Genomic DNA, 15,349 nt, shown 5'->3' with positions numbered 1-15,349 from the left:
TTCATGTGTCACGAGACACAGGCTCTTTCCCTTTGGGATCAACCCAGCAGTGGGTACTCCCTAGCTGTCTTGCCTTCAGTATTTAGCATAAGACCTTCGGTTTTTGGACACTCTCTCTTGCTCATTTTATTTGGTTTATTAGCTTCAATTCCAATTTTATTGTATTTAATTGTGTTAATTTGCATTCTGATATCTTATTTAGTAAATTAGCTTTCCTCCTCAGATTGCTGCAGCTGTTTTGTTTTTAAGCCCATCTCCCTTTTCCATTTTCTCCTTTCCCAGGGTGTCACAGAACTGGGCCGAATCAGCCCGTAAAACGTTGACATATAGTTTTAGATTTTTGACAGTACTCAAAATTATTTTGATAGAGTGCTCTGTAAACCTTGAAGAATTTAACCTCGTTATTTTGTTATGTAGGATTAATTCTTCAGTTTTTACAGTAGCACTGTACACTTACATAAGTTTTTGACATTGAAAACATACTTAAGGAATGGGCAGAACTGAGTTGTATATACCCTTGCATTTAGAAAAAACATTTTTAATATTTTTTAAAATCTGATTTTTGTTTATTTTCTAGTTTTTATTTCCTTGGCCTGGAAGAAACTGAAGGAACTGCTTTCTAACCATTGGTTCTATACCACTATGAGAATCCATGTTTATTTAGCATTCCTATTATGGAAGCCATTCTGTATCTTTGATAATCTTAGGTTTTTTATTCTGCACTGTCAGGGTTTTTTCAGTAATAGAAGCACAGCATTTGTCTTTTACTGTTGAGCCTTATTTCTGCTGTGGTTGAGGAGGAAGAACTTAATTTCATAACATAAACTTAAGTTATTTTTTAAAACAGAACTAATTTCTTTACTTAACTTTTTAGTATAGATACCATTTCATTTTTCTGGAATCCTGGTAGCTGTATTGGATATATGCTTGTTTCTTTAATGTGAAGGAGAATCCAAACTTCATGTGGTATTCAGAAAATTGAGGCAAATTAGAGAGTTGTGCAGCAACAAAATCGTTTCATTTTTATTCTCTATTTTTTTTGCTAATATTCCATAGAACTTCATTTTACTTTATTACTTTTGGCTATTAGTAAGCAAAGGTCTCCATGGAAATATCTATGACAACTTCAAGGACTTATTCCTGAGCATTAATGGTTTGCTATTACTTGTCACTGTATTTAACATTCAAAATTGTTCTCTATTTCACTTTATCTTGAATTTCATATACTTTTTTTTATTACCTGTCTCATAAGATCCTTCTTTAGTCCTTCATACTTGTCCCTGAATAACTTCTTACCTTCTGAAAATTTTGATCATACTGTTTTCATATTGTTTATGAATGCTTGTTTCCTGTCTCTTAATATCTTAACAAAAAAGAATATCACAAGCGCGAGGGCTTGAGCCTTGAGTGTGTACAAAGTTTTAATAGGAGGAGAGTTTGTATTTTTGGTATGTATTTTGCTTAGTTTTTTCTCCTCAAGTGGCTGCTACTCATTTTCTTGGATGCTGCTTCCTTTAAATCATGGAGAAATTGATAACTGTTTACAAGAGAAACTGAGATAAGTTTGCTTTGTACTTAAATATGTTTCAACTATGGAACATCTATTTGATAGTGTATGAGTTGATAGTATGCTCCACTGTATACACTAGTTCCTTGAAGTTTATTGTAACTAATATGTATATAAATCTATTTCTTATTTTATAATTTTAGGATTTCTGCTTTTTGCTGTCTACCAGAGCTGGAGGATTAGGTATAAACTTGGCATCTGCTGATACTGTAGTTATATTTGATTCTGATTGGAATCCACAAAATGATCTGCAAGCGCAGGCTAGAGCTCATAGGATTGGACAAAAGAAACAGGTATGTACATTTTTATTCTAAACTCCAAACCTGAATGAGGGTTTGTCACGCTCCAATGTAAAGGAGTGAGACGAGGTTCTTTGATTGTGTATACCTGAGGGCGAGATTAAGACACAACGGGTCAAATGTTAGCCCAACCAGTTTATTACAAATACTAGTTGCTTAAGGATATGGGGAAGGGAAGGGAAGCGATGGAAAAGAGATAAAAGGCAAGGAGTCTTGATAGAAAGCAAGAGAGATATAATCACCACCATGGATCCAGCGAGGTCTGTTGATCTCAGGAATTCTCTGGTCACCATGGGGAGATGGGAGAAAGCCGGGAAGCTTCGCAGCAAGCAGGCCTCGGGTTTGTCCGAAGAGTTTCTCCGTTTGCTCTTCGGGAGTTCTCTGTCAAAGATTTTTTTCTTTGAGAGTTCTTCTCCAAAGTCGTTAGTTTAGTGAAGGCCTTTTATCCCCCATTTCTCAGTTTCTTTTTCTTTTCTCTCTGTTAGTGTGACATACCTGGCTCAACAGATAAGCCAGCAGGGAGTGGTACTTTTGTTGCCATGCCCAAGCATTATCGTCTTTTGCAGTGATCAGCTTCTCCAAGCCGAACCCCAAAAAAGACAGACTTGGCCCTGCTTCTGCTTACCTTTACAACAATAAGCAGAGACACTGTGGCACGGTGACACCCACCTAGATAACCCGCAGTTCTCACTTAGATTCTTATCACCAGAAAGGCCTCACCAAGCAAGCTTTGAGGAAAAAAATAAATAAATAAAACAGTTTCTGTCTCTCACAGGGTTTCACACATCATAGCCGTAATCTGTTTGTCTAGGCCTTTGTAGTCTGTATTTTTAGAATAACTAATACTCGCTAGGTATGTCTACAAATGTTAATAATGCACCTTTGAAGTCTTAAAATAAAAAATCTCCCTATACATACAGATGTTGTGTGGTAGCTGTAATATATGTATGGGTAGAGAGAATTGTTCTGGGCCTGTCCCATGTTCATTGGCTTCACATCATTCTAGAAAATAATTGCTATATTTATGGTACATCCTCTTAATGTTAAATATTTAGTATTTCTATTTCAGTACTTCTCTTTGGGTTTTGTTTCTTGCAGAAGTAATAACATATTGGCACTGTTGTTTGTCACTATGCTTTTGCATAATCACTGAAGTTTTAAGAGGAGAGGTCTAAGAATACATTTATTTAAATTTTACTTTTATAAAACTTTATGTAGAGACCATGATAACATGATTGAATGGTTTCATATGAGACGTACTAGTTCAGTAATATTTAGAAGATTTGTAGTTGAAGCTAACATTTCTCTCTGTTGTTGTTCAAGGTATTTTGTGTTGTGAGGTTTTTTAAATTTCTTTGTTAATTTTATCTGAATATTGTCTTCATGTGTAATTTGTGAGCATATAAATAAAGCCTTTATTATAATATACATAGGTTAATATTTATCGGCTAGTCACAAAAGGATCAGTAGAAGAAGATATTCTTGAAAGAGCCAAGAAAAAGATGGTGTTAGATCATTTAGTGATTCAGAGAATGGACACCACAGGGAAAACTGTACTACATACAGGCTCTACTCCTTCAAGGTATATTTATATATTCTTTCATATCAATTTCTGCTTAAGTATACTTGACTATCTGAGTAAAAATGCAAGTCATTTCTCTTGGTTAATAAAATGCAAAAAATATGTGGCAATGGGTTATATTTTGTATGTTTATATTTACAAGAGCTGCTCCAAAAGTAACGCCTCCTATGTTATTCTGTTGGCTCACAATGTCAGAGGCCAATATTGGTGGTATGGCAGTAGAGGTTGAACCTTTCCACCAATATCTAGAAACATGTTGCCGTGCGACAGATGGCAGCAGAGGGGCAGTCTGACAGAATGGCATCTGACATGGAAGTGCACATGAAGCAAAGGTGTGTCAAGTGAATTCATCCATGTGGAAAAAATGGCACCCACTGACATTAATAAACGCTTGTAGAGATTAAACAATGGATGTGAGCACAGTTGAGTGGATGACGTGTTTCAGCAGTGGCAACAGTGACATGAAAGACAAGCCATGTTCTGGACAGCCATGCACGGCTGTCACACTACAAAATGAAGAGTGTTTCAATCAGCTCTTTCACACAAATCAACAGATTATGACCAGAGAAGAAACTGTGTATGGAGCTGAATATTGACTTCAGCGTGTTGGAAGCAATACTGTCAACATTGCAATATGATAAACTTTATTCCAGGTGAGTCCCACAAATGCTCACACAAGGAACAGAAAGAACACTGCATGCAAATTTGTCAGGGCCTGTTGTACCAATATGAGGCTGAAGGTGACAGTTTCCTGAATCACATTGTTACTAGTGATGAGATGTGGTGTCACCACTATGAGCTGGAGTAAAAATGGCAGTTCATGGATTGGTGACATGCAAATTCCCCATCTAAGAAAAAATTCAATATGCAGTCCTTAGCAGGTAAAGTGATGTGCACTGTCTTTTGGGATAGGAAATGAGTGAACGTTCTGGATTTCTTGGAACCTGGACAGACCATCAACTCTGACATTGCAATGCTGACTAAGCTGAAGGCTTGAACTTCCAGAGTTAGGTCAGAGAAGACAACCTTTTTCTTGCAATGCAATAGTGTTGGGCCCCACACCAGTTTGAAGACCATAGACCACACTGTCAACCACACTCACAGTATAGTCCCGTTTTGGCACCTCCTGACTTGTATCTATGCAGACCAATGAAAGATGGACTGTGTGAACGTTATTCTAGCGATTATACCATCGTAGCAGCTGTAAAACAGTGAGTCACCTCTGCTGGTACAGATTTTTACAAGCATAGCATGCAGGCTCTTTTTCATCTCTAGAAAAAATGTATAGCTAATGGTGGTGACTAAGTTAAATACTAGTGTTTTGTAGCTGAGAATTTACTCTATCAAATAGTGTTATTATGCTATTTGTATCTGTAGTTTCCTTAAAAATAAATAGGAGGCAGTACTTTTGGAGCATCTGACATGCATATTAAATATAGCTTATACTTAACAATCAGTAGGAAGCTCAACTGACTCATGATTATAGTATTACAATTACAGTAATTTGAAAAAAATCTAAGATAAAATGCTTTTTCTGAAACTTCCTGTATTTCAGCTCAACACCTTTTAATAAGGAAGAGTTATCAGCAATTTTGAAGTTTGGTGCTGAGGAACTCTTTAAAGAACCTGAAGGAGAGGAAGAGGAGCCTCAGGTAAATGGAACAATACAAGCATACTTTATGGATATAAAAACCAAAACTGTGTGAAGTACTTTGTTGTAAAAAGAAATGACTTCTGTTTCAGGAGATGGATATAGATGAAATCCTGAAGAGGGCTGAAACACGAGAAAATGAGTCAGGCCCATTAACTGTAGGAGAGGAGTTACTTTCACAGTTCAAGGTATTGCTCTGTTTCCTTAATCCTCCCATAATTATACTTTTCCTGTATGAATGCTAATTATTTTTATTCTGTACCTCTCTTTATTCTTGTGAAACAAATACCACAGTAAGTCAACTCTTTTGCATAGAATGTCTTTTCAGCTATACAGGATAGTTACCATCAGGGCAAACATCCATATCGATTGCTCCAAAAGTAATGCCTCCTATTTATTTCCATGCAAACTGCAACAGATAAAAAGAGCTCAATAACACTATTTGGTAGAGCCAATTCTCAGCTACAAAATGATATTTTTTTCAACACAGTCATCACCATTAAGTATGCATTTTTACCAGCGATGGGGAAAAAAAATAAATAAAAACTGCACCAGTGGAGGTAACTCACTGTTGCTGTTATTACTGAAATGCACCACCCTCAACCTCACTGCACTTACATCCAGTATTTGGTCTTCATCAATATTCAGCAAGCATCAAAGAAAGTCAACAGGTGCCATTTATTCTGTATGGAGGAATTCAGTGACACACCTTTGCTTCATACGTGCTTCTATGTCAGATGCCACGGTGGTGTGTGTGGGAAGGTTCAACCTCTACTGCCATACCACCAGCATCTGCCTATGATATTGTGGGCTAACAGAGTAAAATAGGAGGCATTACTTTTGGAGTAGCACTAATAAAACACATGATGTATTCTACTAACAAAATACAAAAGATATTTACATATACGTTAGTCTTTGATTTAATGATTAGAATACTGGGTAGGGCTTTTCTTCATTTAATGGTTTACACTGTTAAGCAACTATAATGCTTCTGAAAACAGAATGAAGCTTGGATTCCTTTGATGAACTTTTAGAAATTTCAAATTAAATTTCATTCAAGCTTGAATGCCAGATCCAAGAAACATAGAATATGTTGGGTTGGAAGGAATTTGAAAGATCATCTTGTTTACCTCTAGTTTACCTCCCTGCTGTGAACAGGCTTGATGCCCACTAGATCAGGCTGTCCAGGAATTCATCCAACCTACTCTTGAATGCCTCTGGGGATATGGGGCATCTACTGTTTTTCTGGGCAACCTGTTTCAAGGCCTCACCACCCTCCGAGTGAATAATTTCCTCCTAATAGATTCATAGATACATTAGGTTGGAAAGGACCTACAAGATCATCTAGTCCAACCATCCTCCTATCACCATCCCTACCCACTAAGCTACTAAAACAAATAACTTAGCACCTCGTCTAAACGCTTCTTGAACAGTGCTAGGGATGGTGCCTCAACCACCTCCCTAGGCTGGCCATTCCAGTGCCTGACCACTCTGTCAGAGAAAAGAATGTTTCCTCAGGTCTAATCTAAATCTTCCCTGGCACAACTTCTGGCCATTCCCTCTGATCCTGTCATTAGTTATCAGGGAGAAGAGGCCGACCCCCCCCTCACCACAACCCCCCTTCAGGAAGTGGTAGAGTGCAATAAGGTCTCCTCTGAGCCTCCTCTTCTCCAGACTAAACAATCCCAGCTCCCTCAGCCGCTCCTCATAAGACTTGTGCTCCAGACCCCTCACCAGTTTTGTTGCCCTTCTCTGAACACACTCCTCAATGTCCTTCTTGTAGTGAGGGGCCCAAAACTGAACACAGTACTCAAGGTGCGGCCGTACCAGAGCTGAGTACAGGGGGATGATCACCTCCCTGCTCCTGCTGGCTACCCTATTTCTAATACAGGCCAGGATGCTGTTGGCCTTCTTGGCCACCTGGGCACACTGCTGGCTCATGTTGAGCCGAGCATCAACCAACACCCCCAGGTCCTTTTCCTCTCTACATTCTTCAAGCCATTCTGCCCCAAGCCTATAGCATTCCATGGGGTTATTGTGGCCAAAGTGCAGGACCTGGCACTTGGTCTTATTGAACCTCATCCCATTGAGCTCAGCCCAGCTGTTCAGCCTATCCAAATCCGTCTGAAGGGCCTCCCTACCCTCAGGCAGATTGACACATCCTCCCAACTTGGTGTCATCTGCAAACTTACTGAGGGTACACTTAATTCCCTCATCTAGGTCATCAATAAAGATATTAAACAAGATGGGCCCCAAAACTGACCCTTGGGGGACACCACTCGTAAAAGGACACCAGTTGGACTTAACTCTGCTAACTACTACCTTCTGGGCACGGCCCTCTAGCCAGTTCTCCACCCAGAGAAGAGTGAACCTGTCCACACCACGGGCTGCCAGTTTCCTCGGGAGAATACTGTGGGAGACCGTGTCGAAGGCCTTGCTGAAGTCCAGGTAGACTACATCAACAGCCTTTCCCTCACCTACCAGTCTGGTCACCCAGTCATAGAAGGAGATGAGGTTGGACAAGCACGACCTGCCCCTGGTGAACCCGTGCTGGCTGGGTCTGATCCCTTTATTGCCATGCATGTGTCGTGTGATTTCCCTCAAGATCATCTGCTCCATAACTTTCCCTGATACCGAGGTCAGGCTGACAGGCCTGTAGTTCCCCGGGTCTTCCTTACGGCCTTTCTTGTAGATGGGAGTCACATCGGCAAGTCTCCAATCTTGTGGGACCTCTCCAGATAACCAGGAATTCTGATAGATGGCAGAAAGTGGCTCGGCAATCACCTCTGCTACCTCCCTCAGCACCCTTGGACTTGTGGCAGTTCAGATGGAGGAGTAGATCTCTGACCGTCTCTGCTTGGATCACAGGGGGTGCATTACGCGCCCCGTCCCGGACTTCCAGGTCAGGGCTAGTATCCTGTGGACAACTGTTCTGTCTATTAAAGACAGATGTGAAGAAGGCATTGAGAACCTCAGCCTTTTCCTTATCATCTGTGGTTACATTCCCTGCCTCGTCGAGTAAAGGAGAGAAATTTTCCTTAGTTTTTCTCTTGCTGTTAATATATTTGTAAAAGGGTTTCCTGTTCTCCTTTACAGCAGTAGCCAGTCTAAGTTTGTTCTCCTTTACAGCAGTAGCCAGTCTAAGTTTGAGCTGGGCTTTTGCATTTCTAACTTCCTGCCTGCAAATCTTGGCCAGTTCTCTGTAGTCACCCCAAGTAGCCTGTCCCATCTTCTAGAGGACATAGACTCTCTTTTTCTCTCGGAGTCTCAACATAAGTTCCCAGTTCATCCACCCTGGTCTTTTTCTCCTCCGGCTCGACTTACGGGACTCCAGGACAGCCTGCTCCTGTGCCTTTAAGATTTCCATATTGAGGAGCATCCAGGTTTCCTGGACCCCTTTACCCCTCAGGAGCGAGTCCCAAGGGACCCTTGCAACAAGTGTCCTGAACAGGTCCAAGTCTGCCCTCCTGAAGTCCAAGTTAGTAGTCTTACTAGTCACCCACTTGACGTCACCCAGAATAGCAAACTCCACCATTTCATGGTCACTCTGGCCAAGACAATCTCCAACCTTCACATCTCCTACTAGTCCTTCCCTGTTAGTGAAAAGTAGGTCTAGCAAGGCATCTCCCCTGGTAGGCTCTTGCACCAGCTGTGTCAGGAAGCAATCATCCACACATTCTAGAAATCTCATGGACTGCTTCCTCTGCGCAGTATTATATTTCCAGCATATGTCAGGGAAGTTGAAGTCCCCCATGAGAACGAGTGCTGGCCATCGTGCAACATCTACGAGTTGTTTATAGAACACCTCGTCTATTTCTTCATCCTGACTAGGTGGTCTATAACAGACCCCTACCACGATGTCACTCCTAAAGACTATCCCCCTGATCCTTATCCATAGGGACTCTACTTTATCATTTCCAACCTCAAACTCTTCAACATCAAAACACTCTTTGATATAGAGAGCTATGCCACCACCCTTTCTTCCCTGTCTATCCCTTCTGAAGAGCTTGTAGCCATCAATCCCAGTATTCCAGTCATGGGAGAGGTCCCACCATGTTTCTGTAATAGCCACAAGGTCATAGTTAGCCTGCCTCACAATGGCTTCAAGCTGTTCTTGTTTATTGCCCATGCTGCATGCATTGGTATAGATGCACTTCAGCTGAGATATCTGACTCACCCCTTTCTCCAGCACAGCCTCCTTAGGCTCTTTACTGGTGAGCCCTGTTTTATCTCCTTCCCCCGTCATAGCTAGTTTAAAGCTCTCTCAATGAGTCCAGCTAGCTCCTGTGCTAGGATTCGTTTCCCCCTTTGAGATAGGTGCATCCCTTCAACAGATAACAGGCCAGGAGCCGAGTAAACTTGCCCCATGGTCAAAAAACCCAAAGTGTCTATCTCTACACCAACCTCTCAGCCAATTATTCAATCACCTGTGTTTTCCTAGCCCATTCTGTGTCCTTCACTGCCCCAGAAGGTATGGAAGCAAACACCACTTGTGCTCCCACCCATTGAACTAATCGCCCTAATCCCCTGAAATCTCTTTTCATAGTTCGCAGACTTCTCTGAGATATTTCATTGCAGTCTGCCTGAACTACGAGTAATGGGTAGTAGTCGGTGGGGCGTATCAAATCTGGGAGTCTTCTAGCAATGTCCCTGATCCGGGCCCCAGGGAGACAGCACACTTCCCTGCGGTTTGGGTCTGGTCTGCAAATGGGGCCCTCAGTTCCCTTTAGAAGGGAGCCACCCACTACAATCACCTTTCTTTCTTTCTTAGTAGTAGCAGTCTCAATGCACAGAGTTGACTGCCTTGCCATTGGTGACCTCCTGCGGGAATCTTCCTGCACTTCACCTTATCTCTTCTTTATCTCCTCTTCAACATCCAATGCTGCAAATCTATTGCTTAGGAGTATCTGGGGCACTGGGGAGGCAGAGGTGGAGATTGCCCACGGTACCGAGCAGGGACTCTCTGCCAGCCCTCCCTATCCCTCAGATATCCCCCTTCTGCCCTACGGGGACAGGTCAGGGAGTCCACCACCAACTGTGGGGGATCTCCCCGGTGCCTTTCTCTCTGGTACTCTAGGGAGCTACTCCACCAGTCAATCTCCTGCTCACAGTCCCTGATGGCCCTCAGTCTCTCATCCTCCTCTTTCAGTTCAGCCACCATGCTAAGCAAATCTTCCACCTGCTCACACCTTGCACATGAGAACTGCTTAGCACCCTCATCCAGCAGCAGCAGGCTCTGGCACTCCTTGCAACCAGAGACTTGTTTAGCCACGCTTCTAGGCAGAGCTTCTGTCTGGGTCGCCACAGCCTTTTTAAGGCAAGCCCTCTGTCTAGTAGAGACCATGGCACAAAGAGAATAAAAACAAATAAATGAAAATTGAAAGTAAATAAATAAATAATAGTTTATAATAATATATATATTATATGAATTGTAATAACTTAAAAATAAATAAATAATAATAAGAATTAATATATATATATATATATATTAAAAAAAACACAAACAAACAGTGGGTAGTGACACTTAGCTGCCCTCCCTGAGCCCTATTCAGCTGAGGGGTGAGGGCGCTGAAACCCTGGCAACGCCTACGCCTCGTTAACCTCTCGCGAGAACAGCCTACGGGACTGGCCGCTCTCACTCGGTTTCCAAGAGACTGGAACTTCCCGAAAACCCACCCTGTACCTCAATCAGCCACTGCAGCTCCAGCTGTCTGAATGGACTATTACAATCATGTTCAAGAAATTATTTCCGTAGATATCACCTCAAATTCCTTTAGGTTGAGCATGCGCAGAGCCTCCTGGTTGGTTGCGGGCAACGGTCCTGAAGGTGAAGGACATATGTCTTCCTTGCTGCGTACTTTTCACCCCACTGAAGTTTGAGGAAGTAACCCAGTTCTATCTGTTTTTCAGCTGGCCATGGTTTTGCAGTTTATTGTCTTGGCTCAACCACCCTTCAGCTGTTATATTGTTTTCTACTCAACCATCATTACTCTTGTCCTCCCTATCCCAGTTGGTACCTTCATTAGACTTGCCTTCATTAATCTTTGTCTTCCTTACTCTGAACTATCCTTAAGTCTCTTAACCCCCTCTTACCCCCAATCGCTCCCTTTCAGTACTAGAAGGCTGCAATGGAGTCTCCCCTTAGTCTTCTCTTCTCCAAACGAAATGAGCCCAGCTTCTTCAACCTTACTTCATAAGAGAAGTGCTCCAGCCCTCTGAGCATTGTTGTGGTCCTCCTCTGGACCCACTCCAACAGCCCAATGTCTTTCTTGTGTTGGGGGCCCCAGGCTTGGGTGCAGTAGCTCAGATGGGGCCTTGGGGACAATCCTCTCCTGTCACTCTTCTGTTGATGCAGCCCAGGGTACAGTTGGCCTTCCAGGCTGCAAGCGCACGCTGCTGGCTCGTGTAAAGCTTTTCATCCGCTATGACCTTCCAAGTCCTTTGCAGGGCTGCTCTCAAGATTTTCTTCTTCTAGTCTGTACACATCTGGGATTTCCCCAACCCAAGTGCAACACCTTGTACTTGGCCTTGTTGAACCTCATTAGGTTCTCAGAGGCTCACCTTTCAAGTTTGTCTGGGTCCCTTTGGATAGCATCCTTTCCTTTTCTTGTGCCAGCTGCACTACTCAGCTCAGTGTCATCAGCATACTTGCTGATTGTGCCCTCAATCCCATAATCTGTCACTGATGAAGATTTTAATGAGTACTGGTCCCAAGACAGTCCACTGAGGGCCATTGATTGTTACTGGCCTCCAGCTGGACATAGAACCCTTGACCACAGTCTACTGAGTGCAACCATCCAGCTTATTCCTTATTCACCGAACAGTCTAAACTTCAAATCCATATTGCTCTAATTTAGATATAAGAATGCAGTACAGAACCATACCTTGCAGTAGTCTAGGTAAATTACATAAGTTGCCCTACCTTTCTCTGTCAATGCTGTCACTCCAGCATGGAAGTCCTCCAGATTGGTCAGGTATGAAGCTGCCCTTGGTGAAGGTGTGCTGGATGTCATGTATCATGTCGTTGTCCAGCATATGCTTTAATAAGTTTTTGAGGAAGAGCTGCTCTGTGATCTTCCCAGGCACAGAGAGAGTTAAGGCTCACTGACCTCTAACTCCCTGGGTCTTCATTTCTCCCTTTCTAAAAATGGCAGTAATATTTCCCTTTTCCAATTGCTAGCAACTTCATCTCTGAACTATGACTACACAAATATGACAGAAAATGGCTAGACAAACACAACAGCCAGTTGCCTTAGGACCTGGGGATGTATGACATGAATGCATACTACTGGGCTCCATAAATTTCACAGAATCATGAAGGATGGAAACAATCTTTAAGGTCATATAGTCCACCTGTCTATCTACCACTGTAGGGTGTATACCCTGAAAAAATAGTACCCACACAAAATCACGAAGGTAGACGGTACATTTTTGTATTGCTTATCCACATGGTATAAAAACAACCAGTAAATCAGGAAGGACTACTGACACGAGCCTGAAACTCCACAGAGGACAGATCCCCAAGAAGAGATCCTTCCCCAGTAGTGGTCAGCCCTTAAATGGGGTCTGGGAGCCAGACTCCACCCCTTCTGGTCACACAGGTGAATTGCCTTCACCTGTGCTCCTGTGGCAGATTCAGTGCTTGCCTCAGGTGATCAATCAGTGGTTCAGGCCCTGATTCAGCAGTTCCCATACACTCCACCCCTTCACAACATGAACCACTGATCAAGTTAACTATAGGGTGAGCCTTCCTTACTATAGAGATCTAATACATTGCGACGGTTATATAATTGCCTATCGCGATGCATATTGATAATCTGGGATGAGTGATGATCGGCGTATTGCTTGTGTTCTTCTTTGGGCCAGTGCTCAGTGGTGTTTACTGGAAGCATGAGGTCATGTGGTACAGGTCCATCCTATGCTCCATCAGTCCCAGGTAGACCATCACCAGATGTTGCATGTGATGTTATAGCAACTCTGGAACACTTTAGCAGTACCTTGTTCCTTCTGGTGATTCTGCAGACTTAGACTCACAGAAAGTAATACAGGTGTTTCAAGGGTACCAAGAGGGGAAGGTCCACCCTCCAGGGTAAGATACAGGCTATATTCCTATCTTGGGTCAACACATGAGCTTGTACTGGGGCATGCCCTGGCCACCTGTACCAAACGTTTCTGGCCAAACATCTGTGGCTGCCCAACTATATCAGGCACCAAAGGGGGTGTCCTAATGTGCCACAGGGACATGATAGGGATCCCTCTAGCAATAAGGACTGGAGTGTTGACCACAATAGTAGCAAGCCATGTACCAATTACCAGAGGAACTATCGAACCCCCCACCTCCTCCAGTAAACTACCCCAAGATACAAGTAGGCCACACCACCATCATCCTACCTGCACCTTCCAAGGCCATTTTATTCTATTGGCTCCTCGTTTTAGGTACTCAGGGGCAGGGAGCAGAAGATAGTTCTCATTGCCAATCTGAGGTCTTAACTGGTTATCGATGCCCGTAATTTGGATCCTAAGTGGGGAGGCTCATGTTGTCTGTAACATTTTAAAGGCACTGGGTCTGCCATCTCTAGGTCTTTCATTCAGGTCCCACAGGGTTTCATGGAGTCTCTTTGTCCACCCCTGCAGGGACTGAGAGTCTGTCTTCAGGGCAGCCTTGAGAATACCATTGTAACATTCGATAAGGCCTGCCCCCATTGGATTATATGGTAGGTGGAAACAACACTAAATATTGTTTTCTTCTGCCCAGCGTTGTATCACTGCACCCGTGAAATGACTCCCTTGGTTGCTCTCGATGACTTGCAGTGTCCCGTAGGCAGCCATCAACCTTGTGAGTGCCTTTATAGTGTACGCCTGGTTGGCTTTTGGTACTGGATAGGCCTGCATTAGCCCACTCACGGTGTCGACACAGGTTAGGGCATATCTCACCCCCTCAGACTGAGGGAGGGGCCCAATATAATCAACCTGCCACCTCTGTAGAGGATTGTGTCCTCTAGCAAGATGGGCTGTAGTTTCAGGCAACGACCTCGGTCTTATCTTAGAGCAGGTGTCACAGTCTCGGCATGCTTGAGCGATGTCCAATTGTTGTACGGGCAGTCCCCACACTTTACCGGCTGCCCACATGGTCTTCTGCCCAGCATGCTGCAGCTTTTGATGTAGCCAGTAAGCGATATTCTCAGATGGCGAGTTCTCAACCCATCTAACTCGGGCCAGTGTGTCGGCTTCATCATTTCCTGGTGACTGTAGGGGTCGATGACCAGAAACATGGTAGACACGTACAGTTCTGTGTTTAACTGCATTCCATATGTCTAACCACATATCTTTACCCCAGATCAGTCAGGAGTGGATAGTCCAGTCCTGGGTGGACCACTGTGCGATCCAAAGAGTGAGCCCCCGATACACAGCCCAACTATCTGTGCACATATTCAGGATACCATCACCAGGTTCTTTGGTTATAACCATCCACACCGCCCGCAGCTCTGCCCACTGGCTGCTTTGACCATCCCCCTCTTCGAACCATATTGTGTCTGTGGCAGGGTGGTACGCTACTGCTCTCCACTTACTTGGGCTGCCCTTGCTGGACCCATCTTTGCACCAGGCATCTTCAGGAATAGGATATTTTCCTTCCTGGACGGGACTCTTCCATGGTGGAGCAACCAAAGTTTGTTTCGGTGCATCACTGTGATATGTTACTGGACCTAGAATCTTCTGTAGCTCTTCTTTCAATGATGAGGAAGACAGACTACTCCTCTGACTGAGATAGGCGACCCATCGTGCCACCATCTGTGCCTGGGCCACCCTCGTCTTACGAAGGTGGGTCAGATCTCTTACCCACCCCTGAATTGGCAATGTAGTCTTGACTATAACTTCGGCCGTTTGGGTTATTGGCTCTACCGCTTGTAATGCGGAATAGGCAGCCAATAGCTGTTTTTCAATCATACTATATCTTTCCTCTGCTCCATGCAACACTTGAGACCAAAATCCAATGGGGGTCCGAACAGAATTCTGACATTGCCACAGGCCCCAGCCAAAGCCATCTTGAGTGACGTGAACACCTAACTCAGCTGGGTGGGTAGGATCAAATATACCCATTGCCTGGGCTTGTTTAACCACCTGTTTTGCCTGTTGAAAAGCATCCTGTTTTGTTCTCCCCCAATCCCATAATTGGCCCTTTTTTGTAAGTCTAAATAAAGGTCTCAGCAGCTGCACCAAATGAGGTATAAAGGAACGCCAATGTATTTCTA

General features: G+C 43.5%; 1 protein-coding gene across 1 annotated transcript in view; it reads left to right on the top strand.

Moving 5' to 3' along the window:
• The window catches only part of CHD1 (chromodomain helicase DNA binding protein 1), a 128,288-nt gene that overhangs the window by 22,204 nt on the left and 90,735 nt on the right, over positions 1–15,349 (top strand). The window contains exons 15-18 of the mRNA XM_065745234.1: positions 1,711–1,860; positions 3,300–3,448; positions 5,004–5,100; positions 5,192–5,287. Coding sequence (XP_065601306.1) covers positions 1,711–1,860; positions 3,300–3,448; positions 5,004–5,100; positions 5,192–5,287 — 492 coding nt within the window. The remainder of the gene's footprint in view (positions 1–1,710; positions 1,861–3,299; positions 3,449–5,003; positions 5,101–5,191; positions 5,288–15,349) is intronic.

Source organism: Cyrtonyx montezumae, unplaced genomic scaffold, assembly GCF_038088225.1.
Source record: "Cyrtonyx montezumae isolate F1298 unplaced genomic scaffold, pur_monq_1.0 scaffold_34, whole genome shotgun sequence".
Classification (NCBI taxonomy): domain Eukaryota; kingdom Metazoa; phylum Chordata; class Aves; order Galliformes; family Odontophoridae; genus Cyrtonyx; species Cyrtonyx montezumae.
This window is presented reverse-complemented; position numbering and strand designations above follow the sequence as displayed.